General features: G+C 41.4%; 1 protein-coding gene across 1 annotated transcript; it reads right to left on the reverse strand.

Annotated features, from left to right (window-relative positions):
* Nucleotides 1-560: 560 nt before the first annotated feature.
* Nucleotides 561-20,602, reverse strand: NSUN3 (NOP2/Sun RNA methyltransferase family member 3). Its single transcript, XM_015420524.1, has 6 exons — nucleotides 20,132-20,602; nucleotides 17,618-17,727; nucleotides 15,270-15,613; nucleotides 13,086-13,240; nucleotides 11,428-11,549; nucleotides 561-1,173 (listed from the first exon to the last, which is right to left on the reverse strand). The coding sequence occupies exons 1-6, from the start codon at nucleotides 20,225-20,227 to the stop codon at nucleotides 894-896; spliced, it is 1,107 nt and encodes a 368-aa protein (XP_015276010.1). The 5' UTR covers nucleotides 20,228-20,602; the 3' UTR covers nucleotides 561-893.
* Nucleotides 20,603-21,548: the final 946 nt, after the last annotated feature.

The following is a 21,548-nucleotide window of genomic DNA, read 5'->3' on the forward strand; positions in this document are numbered from 1 at the left end:
GCCCGGGAAACGTAGGCCCTGTAGTTACTCTAGTACAGGCCACACTGCTGTAGGTCTAGGATCATGACATACCTAAAGAAGTGTTCCAGGAATTTATTTTTCTTTTTAAAAATAATTTTTAAAACCCCACAGAAGAAACAATTGTCTCAGTTTTTTTCAAACTGCATAGTGAAAATTATGCGATGGAAGTTAATCACTAAATAAATAGATAATTGGCCTCCAGTACCTTATTAAATTTTCAACATTAAAGGTTTTATCTCCTAGAAAGTCAATATGACTTACAAAAATCACACAAGAAACTGTGTGGAAATAATTTGTAGAATAATAAGAACAGTAAACATAGGTAAGCACACAAATAAAAGAACCCTAATGCGTAGACTATCCCTAGATGTCTCTTGGTGACTGGCTTCAAGCTGACTCACCCCTTCCTGGATGAGGGATCCCTCTGTCTGCAGCGGTCTCCCCTCAGCTCTGCACGCTAGGAGTGAACAACTTCCCACTTTGGGCGAGGCCTTTTATTCCTTCTTCTCAGGCACCACCACCTACTCTTGTACCGGTGCAAGTTTTCTCTCCAAATCTCATTAACCAATCACAGGATCCAAAGTGGCCCGGGAAACGTAGGCCCTGTAGTTACTCTAGTACAGGCCACACTGCTGTAGGTCTAGGATCATGACATACCTAAAGAAGTGTTCCAGGAATTTATTTTTCTTTTTAAAAATAATTTTTAAAACCCCACAGAAGAAACAATTGTCTCAGTTTTTTTCAAACTGCATAGTGAAAATTATGCGATGGAAGTTAATCACTAAATAAATAGATAATTGGCCTCCAGTACCTTATTAAATTTTCAACATTAAAGGTTTTATCTCCTAGAAAGTCAATATGACTTACAAAAATCACACAAGAAACTGTGTGGATACTTTCTTTAGTTTAGATATGTACATTGGGCCCCATGCTCTTCCCATTTCTGGAAGTATTAGAAGTTCATGTTGCTGGACATCTGAAGCAAGAGTGAATTCTTTGGATGCAGATTTGGCTATGGTGCTTATATCCACAGGCAGAACATTGCTGCAAGTGTCAAGGATGTGAGTTATGACATCACTATTCTCTGCCTTAGAAAGAGTGCACGTGGAATAAACCAGAGATCCTCCTGGGTGCAAGGCCTTGATAGCAGACCTGTAAGGAATCACAAGGGACTGAGCTGGATTTACTCAATTTAAACATTTAACTGCATTAAACTAGAAAGCCTTGAAGGAGAATATATAAACTTTAAAATAGTCAGTGTCTATCAGCATTCTGGCAACATACCCCATGCTTATTAACACACAGAAAATGAATCCACTGGTCTATTATTTGGAAAAAATATTTTAACCCTTAATTTTTACAAGTATTATTAATTTCCTGTCTTAGTACGACAGTATGCTTAGATACTGTACAGTACAGTGCAGATACTTATAGTACAGTATGCTTAGATTCGTATTTATGCATCTTATGCCTCTGAAGTTATGTATGTACCTGTTAAGTACACAATAGACAATGCCATTTACCCAGAAAAAAGTGACAATTTCTATGTGCAATGATTATTATAAAGCAACAATCATACATTTTCATTACAAATTTTGCTTCCATTATCATTGATTAGAAAGCTGCCTGTCCTTTTCATGATTTAATCATGAGGTCACCAATGTGATGATTAGAAATACAATATTAGGAGGCCCAGTTGTACAGACTTCACACACAGTGCTAGGATAGGAAGAAGATCTTAAACTGAGATAAGCAATTGCTTTAGAATAAGCTGGGCAAAGTGAAACTGCCTGCTGTTTATTGACTCAGCCAAAAGGTTAAATAACCCATAAAAGCTGTAGTAATGCATTTGAGGGCAATTCCATTCTGCTCAAGAGCGTTACAGCACCAAAATTTCATAGAAGTAATCTACTACAAATAGTGATGAGAAGTCACGTGGACTATGCCATGACCTTACTCAAAATGGATTGTACCAGTGGTGCCATATCTATCTTTAGGAGAGAAAAGGAAATAGAACAGGGATAGAGAGGAGAGGGGAGAAGAGAACGAGGAAGAAGGATAAACGGGTATCCCAATCTAGGGGAACTTAATCACACCAATAAACTTCCTTGAACAATGGCCCTAAAATCAGGTAAGATTTAAAGTACTAATAGTAAAAATGGGTCCCATATTGCAGGCTAGGGTTAACAGTAAGCAAGGGACCAAGGTAGTGTCAGAGAACTCATTGCCAAGAAAGCAAAATCACTATTTTGGGTAAAATCTCTCATCCTGAAGGATGTCCAAAACATTTCACAAGCATTATCTTCCAAGCTTTAGAGCAATCCAGTAAGCTTTGCCAATACTATTATCAGTATTTTAAGGAACAAGAACTGTGGAAGAAACAACAACCTCCTCAGGGACATCTGGTGGCTTCCTTAAAACTTAAATACAAAAACAAATTTCTTCACCCAAGTCAAAAATGGTGACAACATCTGTTCAGAAATACTAGCTATTACCCTACAACGTAAAAAGCAACAAAGGGAACACTCAAACACTATCCTGAACAGAGTTACACTCCTCTAAACCCATTATCTTCAATGGATTTAGGAGGAGAAATCTCTGATTGCACCATGTATCTTTGGCTTGACTTCACTGAAACAAAGGGGTAAATTTATAGTGGCTAAATGCACAGGGGAAATTAGAAGTAACATCACAATCCAAGAGAAAGATACTAGGATGGTGCTTTAGCATCTATGCATTTCCTTCTTTTTTATCACTATTCACAAAATATATTTTACTGAAATTCACCAGGCTACTCCCAAGCCCAATTCAAAGTGCAGGTTTTGACCTTTAACAACCGACATCTTTAGGAGGCAGTTGAAGAAGGTTGATTTAGGACTGCATTTGGTTATGTTTACTAGCAGTCCTGAATTGTGATTTTAAATTTTGGTTTTTATATTTTTAATGCATTTTAATGCATGCTATCTATTTTATAAGCTGCCTTGAGCTCTGTAAGGAAGAAAGGTGGCTATTAAATGTTTTAAATATTTAACTAAATAAAATAAAATCTTATGAAGATAATCATGCCTTAGACTGGTTTTTGTTTGCATTGTTTTCGAGTTTTGTAAACCTAAGTACTACTGCATTGTTTACTGGAGGTCTTTGCTTTTTGAGTGAATTACTTTTCATATTTTGTAATCTGTCTTGAATCTCAGTGAAAATGGTGGGCTATAATTGAAATTCTTAATCATCATCATCATCAGTACAGTAAGAAGGAAATGACACATGAACTGGTGTAATAGCTGACTGCCATGCTAAGAGTTACACATTCCTATTGAAGTCAATTGTCTTTGAATGGAGAAACTGTTTAGGATGGTAATATTAAGCACCTTAGCTATGGGCTAAAGAGTCCTTGGCTCAAAATTCAATCACCAAAAACGCCATGCATGGCCCTACCTTGCACCCTCAGGTCCTGAAAATTGTAATTTATAGATCACTGGCCAACTGCTGTAAGGGTTGTCCAAAACACTTAGGAAAATGGCTACATAAATTCTAACCATTATTATAAAAATTCAAGGCCTAATTAACTGCAAACCTAGAACAAGCCCAAAGAACAACATTTGAAAATGATAGATAACGATGCACACAATTCAATGAAACTGAAAACTGAAACATTTTAAGCTGTATATAAGCTAACATTTCATTTCAGTTGCTTTGTATCTGTTCAAATAGTAAACAGTTTTTAAAGGCTTCCATTAGAATTAATTGGAAAGGAAACGAATACTGAAAGAAATGCAAAGAAAAATAGGGAAGAAACAAGAAAATGGAAGCAATAAGTAACTCTTCAAGTTCTCAGCAATTTTGAGGAATACTTATTAGATGTCAGCAACAAAATAACCAAACGCACAAAATGCCAAAAGCAAAGACCTCACATTGAGATGAGTCAAACATTGGGATCAGCTGCCATTTTTGCCTGTTTTAATAACTGTGAGTTTCAAGCCATGTTTCACACAAATGCACTTTCTATTGATAGAGATGCATACATCCAGAGATATACCAGTGACTGGTACAGTAACTCATGTTATGAGCTCCACTTCCTCATTTCTTCAGAGGCTAATTACATGTTCTTCATCCATTAGAAGGGCCGGCATTAATTATGTCACTAATTCAACCATTCTTCACTTTTTTTTAATAAAAGGAGCAAAAATTCCAGAACAGATTAGGAGATTGTATTGCACTTCAATGCTGCCATCTTGTGGTTAACTTTATAAGTATTTTCATAGAATGAAGAGCTGATTCTGATCAGAAGGAAAGCCGTTCTCTCATAGCCACTCAAGCAGCTGAAATCACATTTACTTTCATCCCTTCATTCCCTGTTATGGAAGTGATCATACATTTTGTTTTCCTTTTACAGATCAACCTGGCCAAGCCACATCACCGTCACTCCACTCACATTCCTCAATTGTAGCTTTTGGGGGCAGGGGGTGTATAAAATCAATCTGAAAAGGCCAGGAGGGGGGAAAAAACCCCACCTCCGGTATCCACAAAATGCAATTTATACTATGCCTGTGAAGTGATACCACACCAGGGACAGTCAAACAGCAGCACCAGAAAGCTTAATACATGTTCCTCTCTCACTATGGCTGGGCCTTCCTGTTGCAGAAAAATCAAGGCAGAATATTTCAGAATAAAATGTGAAATGCATCAAGTTGCTTTAATACAAAAGTCCTGCCTGAACGATTTCTCCCAGTGCAGCAATCTGTCCCACTTGTCATCCATTTGGGACATCTAATTAATTGAATACTGAATCGAACTATTAATTTCACATTTTGGCTTTCACATTTGGTTTCCTTCTAACTACTGGATTGTAAAAACCGCTATCCACAGGCGTGGCTGTTGCTTGTACCTCACCTTACGGTACTTCTGATTACCCAGTTCGGATGTTATATTTGTACACACAAGATCAAAGTAATTGCTACTACAATATCAAAACAAGACTCAAATTTTGAGCTCAGGGTATAGGCATACTATAATCAAATAAATACAGACAAAAACTGTTTTTTGCACTATGTTACACTTTTTGTGGTGTGACTAGGATCCGGGAGACCCACGTTCAAATCCTTATTCTGCCACAGAAAATTGCTGGGTGATCTTGGGCCAGTCACTCTCTCCCGGCCTAAGGTCGCTGTTGTGAGAATCAAATGAAGGACAAGAAAATATTGTAAGCTGCTTTGGGTCCCCATAAACAAATAAACCTTGAGTCTTTTAAAACTAAAGTGTCTTGTAATTTAATAAATAAGTTATAAGGCTTTGGTCAAAAAGTGAGTTTATGGAGAGTGGTCTGCTTAGAAAACTTCCATAGCAACAGTGATGGGAGCGTGAGACACACAGATTCACAAGCATTCAAACGCACACAGACCCAAGGACAGAAATAATTTATGAATCCTGCAATGTATTAGGACTGCAATAATTAAAATGCAGCTGGATTCAATCTGGATGAGGGCTGAAGCTCTAGAGGACCCAAACCATTCTCCTATGAAATTATTTCTCCAGACCTGCTATCTTCTCCATTCACATGCCTGCATGAATTCTCCATAGGGCAAAACCACAGGTCCAAGAAGCAACTGAGAAAATGTTGTGGAAGGCAAAGGTTCACACACACACACACACACCACACCACACAACTCTCTAGTTGCACAGCCATGAAATTGCTCCTCTGAAACTATTTGTTGTTGCTGTTGTTGTTGAGTTGCACAGTTTAGTCCGACTTTTCGTAAACCCATGGACCACATCATGCCAGGCCCTCCTGTCTTTCGTCATCCTCCGGAATTTGCTTAATTTCATGTTCGTTAAATCAATAACACTGTCCTTTGCTGTCCTCTTCTTCTTTTACCTTCAGTCTTTCCCAGCATAACCCTAAATAGTCCCTGGGAAATCCACTCACAGATTTCCTATCATTTTGTCCGATAAGCATAAGTAAGAAAAATCTATCTTGCAATAATTGCTGTTCTTGTAGCCCCACCTCTTTTCCTTTAGTTACATTGAGATTCAGCACAACTCATATTTTGGCACAGCTTTCTTAAAAAAAAAATTCAAACAGAATATAGAAATTATTTTTTTCATAATTCCAACACTGTTTGCTTTTTGCCTGCTCTTTGATACTGTCATACTCTTCTCTGTCTCCTTCACTCTTTTGGAGGTAAAGAGGTTAGCAACTAGGAGTGGGGCCTTTTCAGCCATGTTAATTCTCCATTTGTGAAAAGTACAACATGGACTGCTGATTAATATTCAAAACTACATCAGAAAAATTAGTTGTCTGCAGTCTCTGTTATTGTGCAGCTCACCTAAACTTAGGATGCTTATGTCAGATATTCTATTCCTCTCTTCTACATAACAGGCCCGATTAGATTAAATGTACTTTGGGGAGACTGGCTATTTTGGTTTGTTGCTGTCAAGAATGTTCTACTTCAGGATTATAACCTAGAATGATTTATTCAAATTTGCAAAAAAGTCACTGAATGATGTATGCTTTCTTGAGTCGGGGGGTCACAAATTAGATTTTACATGTCAAATATTGGAAAGAGAAAACTGAAGGAGGTCAGTGTTAAATGTGATTGATTTCTTCAAAGGAAATGGCTGACATGATGCATTACTGCAATAAGACACTCATATTTCGGTTATAAATCACGAGCTTCTTTTAGACTTTTTCCTCAGGAAATCATGAAAAACAAAAGAAGACAATAAGGACTGCCATTACAGAGCTTTCCATAAAGAACCCTACTTTTAGGGAAACAAACTATTTTATTTCTCTCTCAATTCATCCTGACAGCTGGGATACTTCTGAAGTGAAACACAGCACTACATAAAAAAAGCTTTAATATTTGATCAATAGCCATAAAATAATATATAGCAGCAGAAAATGACTGAGGATGGGGAAAAAATCCTTTTTAACTCAGCCATCAGCCACCCTTCTCTCAAATATCTTTATAATATTATATGGCTCTACCTTTAAAATCCCTAATCGTTTCTATTTACCTCTGTAAAACAAAACTCAAAGGCTGTAATTTAAGCACCAGTAAAACAATGCATTCCAAGTTACAAGGTCCCCCCCAGGATAGAAGTAAAACCTAGATAGCAAGTTAGCACCTCAATCTGACTCAGGTCAATCTGACAGTGTCTTATTTTCGGGCAAAGACGGTACATAGCAGTTGACCAACTACATAGCAAATCTTCCACTACTTATGAAGGATATGCCTATACCAAAAATACAAGACGTTGTATACTGGGATGATTTTCTATGCAAACTCCCATTCACTTCAAGGGGACCTGTACAGGGAATCTTCCCAGATAATTGTGCCCATGTGGTGGAAAGTGTTGTCAAGTTGCAGCCAGCTTATAGCAAGCCCATACGGTTTTCAAGGCAAGAGGTGGTTTGCCATCACCTGCCTCTGAGTAGTGAGTTGCTTGGTGGTATCCTATCCAAATACTAACCAGGGTGTCCCTGTGAGGGAGCACATCCAGCCTGTGCTGAAAGCACTGCAGTGGCTGCCGATAGCATACTGGATTCGCTTCAAGGTTTTGACCTTTAAAGCCCTATATGCCTACTTGAAGGACCGCCTTTCCCCTCATGTTCCCCAGAGAGCACTGAGGTCAGGGTCCCAAAACCGCATGGCCCTCCCTGGACTGAAAGATGCCAGGGCCTTCTCAGTAGTGGCTCCATACTGGGGGAATGAGCTCCCAGAAGACATCAGGGTCCTGAGGGAACTTTTACAGTTCTGCAGGGCCTGTAAAACAGAGCTCTTCCACCAGGCCTTCGATTAGGAGCCGCTACTAACAACATTGAACTGGGATAAGGCCCTCCACGACAACTGCGTCTGCCTGCGATGTCAACAGTAACATCCTTTGGCTATACTTCCTGTTACATCTACGACATCAGGACCAAGAGTTACCACCACTAGCACTTTAATTGTACTTATTTGTGAACTGTATCTCTAAAGTATATGAATTTTATGAGGTGTTTGTATGTAAGGTATTTGTGTTTTATTGTATTTTAATCTTTTAATGTGAGCCGCCCTGAGCCTGCTCTGGCAGGGAGGGCAGGATACAAATCAAGTCTGGAAAACTCCTGGAATTACCACAGATCTCCCAGCTACAGAGATTGGTCCCATCCACTTAGGGTTCCCAGCTCCAGTTTAGGAAATGCCTGGAGATTTGGGAGTGGAACCCTGGGAGGGCAAGGTTTGGAGAGGGAAGCAAGTCCACCCTCCAAAGCAGCCATTTGCTTTAGGGGAACTGATATTTGTCATCTGGAAAACAATTGCAATTCCGGGTGATCTCCAGCCCCCACCTGGACATTAGCAACTTTAATTCCCTTGGAAGAAATGGCTGCTTTGGAGGGTAGAGTCTATGTCATTGTACCCCTGAGATCCCTTCCCTCCTCCTCCCCCCCCCCCTTGCAGGTCTCTAGGAATTTCATAAGCTGGAGTTGGCAAACCTCTGTCTTAACCCCCTCGCCCGCAACCTCTACCTAGAAAATTGTAGCCCAGTTCTGGAGTGCCATCCACTAGGCAGGGGCCACTTGCTTGGTGGAGAACCCTCGAAGACTTGTGGGGTCACACCTCATTTTCCCCTGTATCCCTCTCCCCACACTATTTCCTCTTTCTCTCCCTCTCACAACCCCCTTATCCCCCTCCTCCTTCCCTCCTTCTCAGCCATTCACCAACCTTCCTTTTGTCTGCCTTCCATCTTCAACTATATTCAGGGGTCATTTCCTGCAGGAGCACACAGGAGCGGAGCTCCGGAAGTAAAGAGCCCAGGGCGCGGGCACATGCAACAAGCTCCACCCCCTGCTCCCAGTAGCCCTCTGTCAGGGTAAGAAGCAGTCAGGTAAACTGCAGAGCCCCCCTGGCCCAAAACAGTCCAGTGGCACTTTTAAGACCAAGGTTTATTCAGGTACAAGCTCTCCCTCCTCTGCAAGGACAGATCTGCAGGTTCCCCCCCTCCCCAATAGCTAGCAATCCAAAACAGTCCAGTGGAGCCTGAGCGGTGGGTGTTGCCTTCTGACACAATTCCAGTGATGCCAGGGGGTGTGGCATATGCAAATAAGTTATGCTAATGCACTCCTGCACCTCTTTTTCTGTGAAATGACCCCTGGCTATATTTATTATTGATTCACTTCATTTATACCCCACCTTTGTCCATAGTAAAGACGAAAGCAGCTCATATTATTCTCCTCTCCTTTTTGTTCACAGAACAACCCCATGAAGGAGGCTAGGCTGAAAGATGGGGATTCAAACCTGGGTCTCCCAGACCCTACTGGCTTTCACCACTCTGGCTTTCACAGGGTGGCTGCTGTTGAACAGTTGCAAGCAGTTAGGCCTAATAAGTCATGCAAGTAGGGTGGTATCAAATAACCCAGAGGTTGCTGCCAGGCCCAAGGTTACCAACCTCCAGTTGGGACCTGGAGATTTCTGAGAATTAGAATTGAAATCCAGATGACACAGATCTGTTCCCTGGAGAAAATAGCCTCATTGGATGCTGAACTCTATGGCATTATATCCAGCTCAGGCCTCTCCCCTCACCAAACCCTGCACTGCATCACAAAATCTCCATGAATTTCCCAATCTGGAGCTGGCAACCCTAGTCAGGCCTGGCCCTAATGAGTCCTGCATCAAAGGCCAAAATACGGCTGGAAAGAGCCCTACCCCTCTGCCTTTTACTGACAGAACCAAGCCTTGGAATGCTGTGGTTGCCTAGCAACAGCCACTGAGGGAATCCATTGTTTAAAACTACAGGTGCTCCTTTTATCATTTGGGGTTTTTAAACCCCCCATGTATTTTTGTTTAGATTTCATATTTTTCTGCAAACCTTTTTTTCAGGGTTGTAGAAAGATCTGTCTTGCCCGTTTACAGCTCCAGTCACTGGATTTAAGAATCCAAACATTTGGCCATTAGTATATAGAGACCCGCAATAAACTTGCAGGTTAGTTATCCCATTCCTCACAGCTTTGCTTCCTCCCCTCTTCCTCTCTCACACTCATTTTCCCTTCTGCCCTCCTTTCCTTACTCTCTGTCTCTTCTCCATGCATGTTACTTCCTCTCTCTTTCTGTCCCCTCTGAACTGAACTCTAGACAGTGGAGATCTGTCTCCCTGGAGAAAATGGTTGCTTTGGAGGCTGGATTACACTATTTAACAGAAAGAATAACATGACCCTATGCTGTAGAGGATATTCTTACTTTCTGCTAGACCCTGTAAACACTGTTCACAAATAAAAAAACCTCTGACTATGGTTTCAATTACAGTTACATTTCTACATACAATTAGTAATGACTAGGATTTTCCACATATGTAAATGAGAGAGAGACGGGGCTTGTGGTCATTTTAAATTCATGTGCTAGTTACAGGTATGTACAGTAAAAATACTGATGTGTATAACTTTTATTTTGGGTGGGGGCTGTCTTACATTCTGGGTTCTCTTTCTTCTAGGTAACTATATTTATGTATTACGTTGATGTTCCATACTTCCTTGAAGGAGCTCAGCGTGCCTCCTCTCTCTATTTTATTCTAATAATCCAGTGAAATAGGCCAGCCAGTTAAAATTGGATCTAGTGGGAAATTTCCATAGATAGGAGAGGGATTTTTTCCAGTTCCTCCACCCATGGCAAGCCCTCCAACTAATCCTGCATTGTATTCCTGGGGGTCCTGTTCCCAGGATCAGGCTATCTGGGAAGAATATTTTGGGCTGTAGCAGGAGAGGATGCAAAAGATTCACTCTGCTGAAAGAAATCCATTCCATCAGCAGATATTTTTGTGCATGATCCATTCCCTTACCTCTCTGCTACCCTAATATCATCCAGTGAAATTTATGGCTAAAGGGGTTTTGATCCTGTGTCTCCTGATCCAAGTATGACACTGTACTGATTAAACTGGCTGTAACATGACAGGGATCATTACTGCAAATCCGTGATCTAGTCTTTAGCTTGAGCCCAGTTCTTCCCTAGTACTGTTTCTTTCATAGTGCTCCATTTGTTTTCTTAGTATGATTTTTTTCTTCACTTATTAGATATTTTCCTTTGAAACTGGCCAAACAATTAATTATTTCCCATAATAATCAAAACAAATAGAGACATTTTTTAAAATTCAGGAACTGTGTTTTTAGCAAACATGAAAAGTCAAATGCAAACTCCCACAGTCCTGCCCTCTCCTTTCTATTCCTCCATCCAATGAAGTCCTAAATACAAGCCTACTGTTTAACATGTTTATTAGGGCAGTTATCATGAAAAGAAAGACTAGCTCTGTGTGCCTCTTTAAATGATGACTGGCTTCATGTGGCAGATGAACAGCCTCAGAATACAATTTGGCATGCCCTTCAATTTAGGGCAGAAGATGATTGAATTTCAGGCAGTTTTCCTTCACATCATGTCTTACCTTAGCAGCTGTATCTGTACAGCAGATAATTCTTTCCTTTGTGCTAACCTTAGGGTAGCCTGCTGGATATCAGAAGAGAATAACCAGCTTCTGTCATTTGAGCATGGGGCATCCACTAGTACCTGAATGACCAATTATAAGAAAAATTATAAGAAAATACAAAGATATTGACAGCAATCTATGTACATACAATTAGTAATGAAAATCCATTCATTAAAAATATTACTTGAGTCTCAGGCTCTACATATTATTTTCAACACACTTTTTGTTTAATACTGGATTTTATCCTACCATTCCACTTAAATAAGTGTGGGGCCCTCCATCCCAAGATGTCTTTCTCCACTGGAAGAGGCTCTTTCTAGGCTAGAAGGCTCCACAGTTACCTGAGTGGTAGAATTCCACCCAACATTTAGGGAAACACAAAACAACTGAGAACTGTTTCCTGACAGATGGGGGGAAAAATCTGTTCCCAAAATAGATTTTGTGGATGCTTATTTGTTTGAAAACATGGAAAGTAGCATCCTACCTCTTCCAACAGAAAAGGTCCAGGAAGTTAAAATAAAATAAAACAGTCTAATAATACAATTAAAACAATTCTGTGAGTAGAGAGATTGGGCTGAGAACACCCCAAGCTGTAACTAATAGAGAACAGATCCAATCAACTTTGGAAGAAAGCCCAATGTAAGTCACTGTGAGCTTACTGAATAGGTTTACAGCATTAGTTGTTGAGAGCTTTCTAAGGCTCAAATGACCACATTACATTTTATATATAATTGCCACAGGGACTTGCATCCATATGGCAGCTGCCAAGTTCCATGTGGCACATCAAGTTAGAAATTCAGACTGGAATCATAGCAAGGAGGGAAGAGGTGTTTCTGCCCCCCCCCCCATGCTGTTTTCCCAACCCAAGACAGTCCTGGGGGAGTTATATGCCCCAGCGAGGAGGCTGCACGTGCACTGAATGCTTGTATGTGCATCCCCTCAACAAGGCAAATAATGCCCCCCTGAGCCATTTAGCACTGGAAAATGGCATGGGGAAGGGATAACCAGGAGCCCCTTCTCCCACATGCCATGGTCCTGAGCAGAACTGGGCCCCTGAGGCACTTTTAAATTGAGTTGTCATAGGGAATTCACAGCTGGCATTTTGCTGCAAGTCTTTGTTGGGACCACATGTTAAATATATAGTTTGAGCCTGTGAACAATAGGATAAAACACAATTTTAAAATAAAAAGTTGGTGCCTGAGTCTTGTGAAGGGGAGTTTGCAGATGTGGATTTTCCACACTTTACTCCAGCAGCATGTTTTTCAAAGAGCTGCTAAAGGGTACAGGACCCCTCTGAATGACTTGGCATGCAATATATTGGGAAGTAGGATTGCTCTGCTTGTAAACTGGGGGGTGGGATGGGAAAACTTTGTTATTTTTCTTCTCCTTCCAGCAGCTCCTTCTTGCACAGGGTGCTGCTGACGGAAGGGGAAGTCAGGGAAAATCCACTTCCACAAAATCTTCCAACTCAACACGTCATTTATCTTATTCTCTTTGACATAGGAAAAAATAAGAACAGTCACTGCAAGTTGTGATCAGAATGAGATAAAGAGAACAGGAGAAAAGAAATGAGTAAGTCAGAGTTCGATGAAGTTGTCAGCACATCAGAGAGATACCTTATCAAATCTTTCAGGCTGGAGATTTCCAATTTGTCTTCCATCCAACTGAGAAATGATAACTAGATTCATCAATGATTCCGGGATGAAAGATTCTAGTGTATTTCTCAGCCAATTTGACCTCAAATTATCATATTCATTGGATTGCAGAAGACCTTAAAAAAGAAAGACCTTAAATCCATTAAAAAAATATCTGCCACTTTTCCAAGTTACCAAGACAATAAACCAAACTTTAAATACAGACAGAATCTAACAACTGCTTCTATCATTATCACAATTATTAGGACTAATTCATATATTCCTTTCCATGGCTAAATATTTTTATTTATTTATTTGTTAGACTTTTACTCCGCCCTCCCGCCTAGGCGACTCAGGGCAGCTTACAGTAGTTAAAAACCAGTATACAATTAATACAATAGCAGGTCTAAAACAATACAATACAATATCAAAATACAGCTTATTAAAATAAGAATGTGGCGGCCATCTGTTATAAAGTACTAGTACTTATGTGGAACGGTCAGTGTGACCAGAACTGTTAAAACGCTTGCCGGAACAGCTCGGTCTTTACAGCTCTACGGAATAGTTGAAGATCCCGCAGAGCTCGAATTTCGTTTGGGAGCTCATTCCATAGTACCGGCGCAGCTAGGGAAAACGCCCTAGTTCTTATTGATGTTAGCTTAGAGTTCCTAGGGCCAGGGGGGACCAAGCGATTTTGTGTCTCGGATCTCAGTGCCCTCGGGGGAACATACGGGGAAAGGTGGTCCCTCAGGTAGACAGGCCCCAGACCAAGGTAAACATATACCTTGACATCAAGTCATTATCTGGCTGATTTGTCACATAGACAGATGGTTAATCAATCCAAAACAATGCTGAGAAAAAATAATTCATAAAGCTCATCAAGAACAATTACCTAATCAGATGGTAAACCAAACTTTTTTTCAAATGCAAGCATTCCACAGTAGAAAAAAAATAACACGAGAAGTGGCCTTAGGACAAGCAATGTGTTCAGCTGCTATGATGAAAGTGAATGCTTAATTTTCCCTTACCAATTACTTGCCCCTGAAATGTCATTCCCCTAAACACTACTTTTACCCCATGGATTGCGCACTAAGGTAGGGCATTCCAGGACAGCATTTCGATGGCTGTAAGGGCTTCCTCTGCAGAGCATGACTCTCTTACCACCCCTCTGGCAAGCAGGATTTGTGGAGCAGGGTGTGTGTGTGATTTTGGGTTGCTGTGGAAGTGGTCAGGTGAGAAAGTCATGCTGTATGGGTACTTGCACCTACAGAAATGCTGCTCTGGATCCAAGCCCAAGGCTGCTCTGGATCCAAGCCCAAGGCATGTCTGGAATACTGTCAGGGATACAGCATACTGCTCTGGATCCAAGCCCAAGGCATGTCAGGGATACAGCACAATTGGGGGATAGGATTTTCAGGTGACACACTGCTGGCAGGTGAAGGGTTAATCATCACATTCCTGATGCAAAAGGCCACCTCTTGAGAAGGGCCTGTTGATGCATTATTATAGGTGGTTTCATTGCTGTGTATTTGTCTTTTAGACCATGTCTAAATCCAACAGCTGTGATATCATCTTTTATTCTCATGAGCTCTATAATAACATTGTTATTATGAAATATTCATCTAGTGTCCTCCAATTTTAACTGAAAGCATCCAGCTGCTAAAAGATATTCAGAGCCACTGTCTGTACTCTAATCTCCTTGCATCTTAGAACATACACGACTTTCCTTTGCAGGCATCCTCTGTGCCACATATTGGGAAGCATTCTTTTTAGGGATCATTTCACTAGCACTGTGAGATTGCTTTGTTTCTCTTTCAAGCTGACCCTGCAAAATTAGAGTGACGGAATATGTGAAAATACCCAAGGACTGCACAACACCTATTTTCATGTACCTGCAACTGATAAACAGTGAACAATGTGCTGGGTAGCAAGGGTATAATACACAAATCACATTCAAGATAGAAATTATACTACTTCCTGATGTGCTGAGTCAGTCATTACCAACACTTCCAAGCTTTTCACTGCAATAGGGCGAAAAGGAACTCCGGCAGCACTTTCTTAATGAATGCAAAATACCAGCTTCCAAATAACCTGTTTAATAAGTTATTTAACTAAGCTAGCAGCCAATTTGTGTCTGCTAATTGGTTTAGGAACACAATGCATTACCTGGGCAAGCATACTGAAGTGTTGCTATTGATTTACCCCCTGGAGCAGCACACATATCCAAAACCTTCTCCCCATTCTCTATATCCAGGGCCAGCACTGCCAGAACAGAAGCTGCATTCAGCAGATAATATTCCTTCAGTCTACCAGCTCTGTGTTTCTGAGCAGGGAATCTACCAGGAGCACTAGTGATGTAACACTTGAATGATGGTCGAAAGCAGGATGAGGATTCTGGGAAAAGGAGCCGATAATCCTTTGAAAGCAAGTCATTCTCCACTTCAGAGGAAAAATGGAATGGATTAAGGAGGACAGCATACTGCCAACATTGGGGCGTTGTGAGCACTCTCCTGGAGATTTAAAGTACAACAATACATGTTACTGCACTTGGATATGCATTTGCACAAAGGAAAACAAAAAGGATTGCCAACTGTATTAAAAAAGGGCACTGTTGTTCAATAAGTGTCTGACTACAGAAGGGTTTTGCCTGTATCACTTTCCTCCCCTATCTTGCTACTTTATAAGGCAGGGATATGCAATAATTTCTTATGTACATGGTGGTAGTTTACACTTAAGCAACAGTTCTACATAAATTAATATGTTTTCCCAGGACATAATCTGAAATAAGAGGTGCCAGGGCTAAACTGTGCCTGGAAGTCAGCCTTCTGCCTTAGAAGACTAGATGTACACGGTGACTGGGTAATCAAGAAGCAAAGGAAAGATATTTGCCGTGCACATCCTCAAGTAATCTTGATAACAAGCTTCAGGGCCAAGAACAGCCCTGTTTGATCAAATCAAATGTTGATTTATTTCCTACAATAACGGACTAGGCGCCTCCATGAAGACCACCAGGAGGGCACAAAAGAAATGGCCCACCTCTGCTGTTGTCCTCCTACCAACTGGTATTCAGAACGACACAGCCAGTCCATTCTCTACTACAAATCTAAATCCCTTGTCAAGAAATCTAGGACATTAGCCATCACCACAGCCTCTGACAATTCCATAAATTAAGTATACATTGTGCAAAGAATATTACGTTTGTCTGTCTTGACACTGCTCTCAATCCTATTTCATTAAATGAGTGCAAAATATTTGTTGTTGTTCAGTCGCACAGTCGAGTCCGACTCTTCGCGACCCCATGGACCAGTTCACGCCAGGCCTTCCGGTCTTCCGCCGCCCTCTGAAGTTTGCTCAACTTCATGTTCGTTGCATCTATGACACTGTCTAACCACCTCATCCTTTGCCATCCCCGTCTTCTTTGACCTTCAATCTTTCCCAGCATCAGGGTCTTCTCCAGTGAGTGCTCCCTTCTCATTTGGTGGCCAAAGTATTTGAGCTTCAGTTTCTTTATCTGGCCTTCCAGGGAACAGTCAGGGTTGATTTCTTTTAGGATTGACTGATTTGATCTTCTTGCAGTCCAAGGGACTCTCAAGAGTCTTCTCCAGCACCATAGTTCAAAAGAATCTATTCTTCGGAGCTTGGCCTTCCTTATAGTGCAACTCTCGCATGATAAACAAATGCTCTCTATGCACTCTTCTCTGCACAATTTATAAATAACCAACTCATTTGAGGATGATGTCTGTAAACTTGCTAAAACAAACTCAAGTTATTCTACTGGTGTATGTAAAATTAAACCCAAATGTTCTTGCTTAAAGTTATTCTACTGGTGTATGTAAAATTAAACTTAATGTTCATGTTTATGGGGCTTTCTGTATTCAATTAGCCCTCTTTGTTTATATTGGGGATGGCAAAATAGTGCCCAGGCAGTAGGTAAGAATCAGCCCTGGAATAACTTTTCTGGCCCCAAGAAGTCCTGCCAAATTTCTATCAAGGTTTATTAAAGTGTTTGTCCAGTTTCATTAGAAAGGAAAATAATATTACTTTCAAGCTGTAACAACTAGAGATATTCTACCATTTATGAAATCTGAGGAAAGGCTATGACTCATTTTTAGAGCACATGCATCATATGAAGACAGACCAGTGTTCAAGCTCTTTCTGATAAAGAGTTCCTGCCAGTCACTGTAGACAGAAATGCAGAACAAGGAGGCTAATGGTCTGTTAAGGTATAGAAAAGCTTCCTGTGTTCATATAACCACTCACTGGAGAGTGCAGCAAAATATTATTTCAGCACTTGTACCACAGAATAACAAGCACTCCCTCCCACCAAGATACAGATGTTAGCCATCGTTCTTTACATCAGATTGTATCTCATCTAGGACTCCTTCATACTGAGGGGGAGGGATCTGACAGTTCCACATGAGTTTGAACTTTGTGGAATTGTTTCTAAGGTAATTATTTTATGAGGCATTGGGGGAGTAAGGAGGAGGAGAGGGGAAAAAGAAGCAGAAATCGACCTGACTGAATTCCACGCTTCTCCCAACTCCCTGGAGTACTGTTTTTCAAAATGACTGAGAACACCTTGGCATATTTGCTTTTGAAGCTTTCCTCCTGATTTTGTTTTCAGCTTGGACAGAAAAAGACAAAAAAGGCATACATGAATATTTACTAGGCAAAGGCTGTACTCCGTCATACTTTATACAAAAGTAATGCAGTTCATATCTAAGTGTAACAGGCAAATAAAAGAGATTTTGATGACTACATAGTTTCTTAAGGGGGTGATAAAAAGGTGCATGAAGATCTTCGTTAAAAATAATTCTTATAAATTGACCACTGTCCACATTGCATTAGTCACAGTGATCTATTTATCAAGTATATTTTTATTCTGTCTTCTTCCAGAGAGATGGAGATCAAGACAAAACATGTAATTATCCTTTCTCTATTTTAACTTCACAACCACCCTATGAGGTAGATTAACCTGAAAGCATAAAACTGGCTCAAGTCCATCCAGTGAGTTTTGATGGAAATATGAAAATTTTAACCCAAACCCATAACGCAATCCTAATCCAGATCCCATAACGCAATCCTAAACATGAGTACTCGGAAGTAAACACCACTGAGTTCAATGGGACTAACTACTGTTTTTAGGATTGCAACCCCAGACTGACACTCTAACTACCACAACCACACTGGCTCTTATCACTGCTGATGGCCCACTACCATTGATGCCCCACAGATGCAAAAGATGTCTCTCAGGTACTGCAGATTATTTTAAGGATCGTTGATGTTGATCATGTTTGTTTATTTAGAAAATTCAGAAACCTCTCCAGAGACTGCTTCTGATTATTTTATTTTGTGCCACACTCCATCCAGGAATTCAAGGCTCTACATACTGGTTGATTTCACCCTTTTGCCCTGTTTGTGAAGTGGGAAAGCATGAGAGCCAGTTACTGACCCAAGGTTATCCAATGAATTCATGGCAGAGTGGAGCCTTAAAGGTCTTTCCAGTCTAGCACAACACTCTAAACATTACAACACATGACAAACTTTAAATATACCACTGCAGTGTTCCCTCTTGAGTTAGTGTGAGCTAGCTCACAGTTTTTTAGCCTACAGCTCACACATTTCTGTCTTAGCTCAGGAAGGATGGCTCCAGAGCAAACTAATTTATGCAGTAGCCAAAGCACTCGCTCACAACTTTAATGCCAGTAGCTCACAAAGTAGAATTCTTGCTCACAAGACTTCACAGCTTAGAGGGAGCACTGGACACTGGTACCTAGAACCATAAATATTCTGGAAGCTGCAGAAGTGATAATCCCAGATCTGACAGTAACATCATGTTATTTCACTAAAATGCACATGGCCTTAGTGCTTAGTGTCCAAGAAATAAATAAATAAAACTGCACCACTCCCTTTTTCCAGAGAACCTCGAAATCTTTGTCTCTACCCAATTAAAGGAAATGCATGTGTACACAGGTGAATGTGTGCAGGAACACTTAATTCAATCCCCTAGGATGTTGCATCTTCTGCAAGACCTCAATAACCTTTACACAGAGCTTGCAGAGCGATGATACAGTAAAACCTAAGGGTAGGAGATTAAAAAGAATGGGAAGGAAACAAACTCACAACCTCACAGTCTGATGTTTACAAATCAGAGCGCTTGCTGAGGACTAGGGCTGGAAAGACCAGGGTTCCAATCCCCATCCAGCCATGTAGCAGGCCAGTCACCTTCTCTCAACCTGGCCTACCTCACAGATACCATGGGGAAAGGAGAACTTTGGGGAACAGCAGGATACAAATTCAAGACATAAATAAAGACAAAGACATGAGTGCTGGGGAGTGACATCATACTGTTGTAAAAAACTAGAATATTAAACATCCCTGAATGAAACTAATTTAAGACTCTTCAGAGGAACGGTGTAATGTGAGAACCAACATTCCAAATTTGTTCCCTCCCACCCCCAATTTGCACAATCAGCAGTCCAGCACCTACTTTCCCCTACAGCAGTAACAACAACAAAAAAATTGCTTGGGGCGGAAGAGGCGCGTCGTCTGCACCGTCTCAAGCGGGCGAGCGCAACTGAAAGGCTAGAAACTCGCTTTCTATTGACACCGGAGACGAGGGCTCCCTTCCAGGCTCTAGTCTCCGCCACGCCCTTTGACTTCTACGCCCAGGCCTTCTTGGCCTATCTGAACAGCTCTCAGCACTTCACAACCCAATCCTACCCGTGCCGACTCAGAAACACTCCCCTTTGAGCCCAGTGCTGCTTTGCTCTCTCAGCGAGGCATAGAAGGCTGCAGATTTAATTCCGCCTGTAAAGGGGCAATCCAACCTGAACCCCCGCCCCCATCTACCCAGGATTTGCGGGGCCTCAAAGGGAAGGAGGAGACCGTTTTGCTTTTACTGGAAAGCAGCACAGCCAGCCGATCCCTGTCAAGCGCGGCCGGCTTTGTGTTTCTTTCGTCGCTGCAACGAGACCTAGAAAAGCTGGAGCGACGTCTCGCCTTCCTCTTGCTTGCTGGCTGCTCACCTCCTGCAGGACAGACGAGTGTGATTTCCTGAACTGGCGAGCGGCGGAATGGGGGTTTATCCCGGGCAAAGGTCCCGGGCGCCGGAGCAGCCACATGGCGTCTCGCGAACCTTTTGCCTGCGAACAGCGCTAACCGCCGCCCTCCTGCGGAGACCGCAGGAAACTCCGGCCTGGTCTCACCGTGCGGGGCAAGCCGGCTACAAACGGACGGTACCATTTCAGGCATCCGGAGGGGAGATCGCTTTTTTGAATGCTCCTCCACGTAAGCGGAAGGAATGAAATCTCCCAGACAGTAGCAAAGCAGCTCACCAGGGACTAAGTAGGGTTGAGCGACTCCCCTTGATGCGCACAATTTTAACTGGGTTTCTCAAGGGGAGTATTCGAAGACGATATCTTCCGCCAGCGACCTAGAATAGCTTGTTCAACCGGCCGGCCGAGTGCGCTGTTTATGTATTTCTCCATTTATGCTCACAAGCCTGTGTATCAGACACCTCCACAACTGAGCGTCCTTTCGGCTTTGGCCCAGCCGCTTCACTCTTTCTGGAATTACTTGTACTTGCCCTCTGCTCTTCCTCAGTAGCATATTGGACACCTTCCGACCTGAGGGGCTCATCTTCCATTCCTGGGAACAGTCAGGTTTTGATACTGTCCATGGGGTTTTCTTGGCAAAAATATTGGAGTGGGTTGCCATTTCCTTCTCCAGGGGATCACGCTTGGTCTGAGTTCTCTGCTGTGGCCTGTCCATCCTGGGTGGCCCTCCACGGCATAGCCCACAGCTTCATTGAACCACGCAAGCCCCCTCGCCACGACAAGGCAGTGAACCATGAGGGGGTCATCATGTTTTAGCAGGTTCTAATAAAAGACATCGAACTACCAATATTATTGAATTTCATTCTAACAGATGTTCAGTACATTTTGGTAGTCTTTAAAGACAGGACATCTCTGACAGACATGCTATGCAAATAGCATTACTGCTTGAAGTAACAATATGCTGAGGAAATAAGCAAGACCAGGAACAGAACATGTAACCAGACTTAGTTTATGGTGAAGATACACAAAATTAGAGATAAGGATATTTCCTTTGGAATACTACATAAATGGATATGGAAAACTAGGCTAGATGGAAGACTGAAGCATGGGAAATGACTGCACATAGCAGAAGGGGATTTTCTAACAACTGCCATACATAGCTAAGCCATGTATTCCATCTTTAGTCAGACTCTTGGCAAGGTCCCGTTAGCCCTTAAATATTGCACTAAGACTTTGTTTCATATTTATTTTTACTTCAGACATAAAAAATCTCTATATTTTACATTCAGCAAATAATACACTCATGAGGAAAAACAATAAAAATTAATTACATTAATACATAAAAATTATGATACATTTTGGTTTGGTCCCATAGCAAATATGTTTA

The sequence above is a fragment of the Gekko japonicus genome, unplaced genomic scaffold (assembly GCF_001447785.1).
Source record: "Gekko japonicus isolate JY-2015 unplaced genomic scaffold, Gekko_japonicus_V1.1 scaffold606, whole genome shotgun sequence".
In the NCBI taxonomy this organism is placed as follows: Eukaryota; Metazoa; Chordata; class Lepidosauria; order Squamata; family Gekkonidae; genus Gekko; species Gekko japonicus.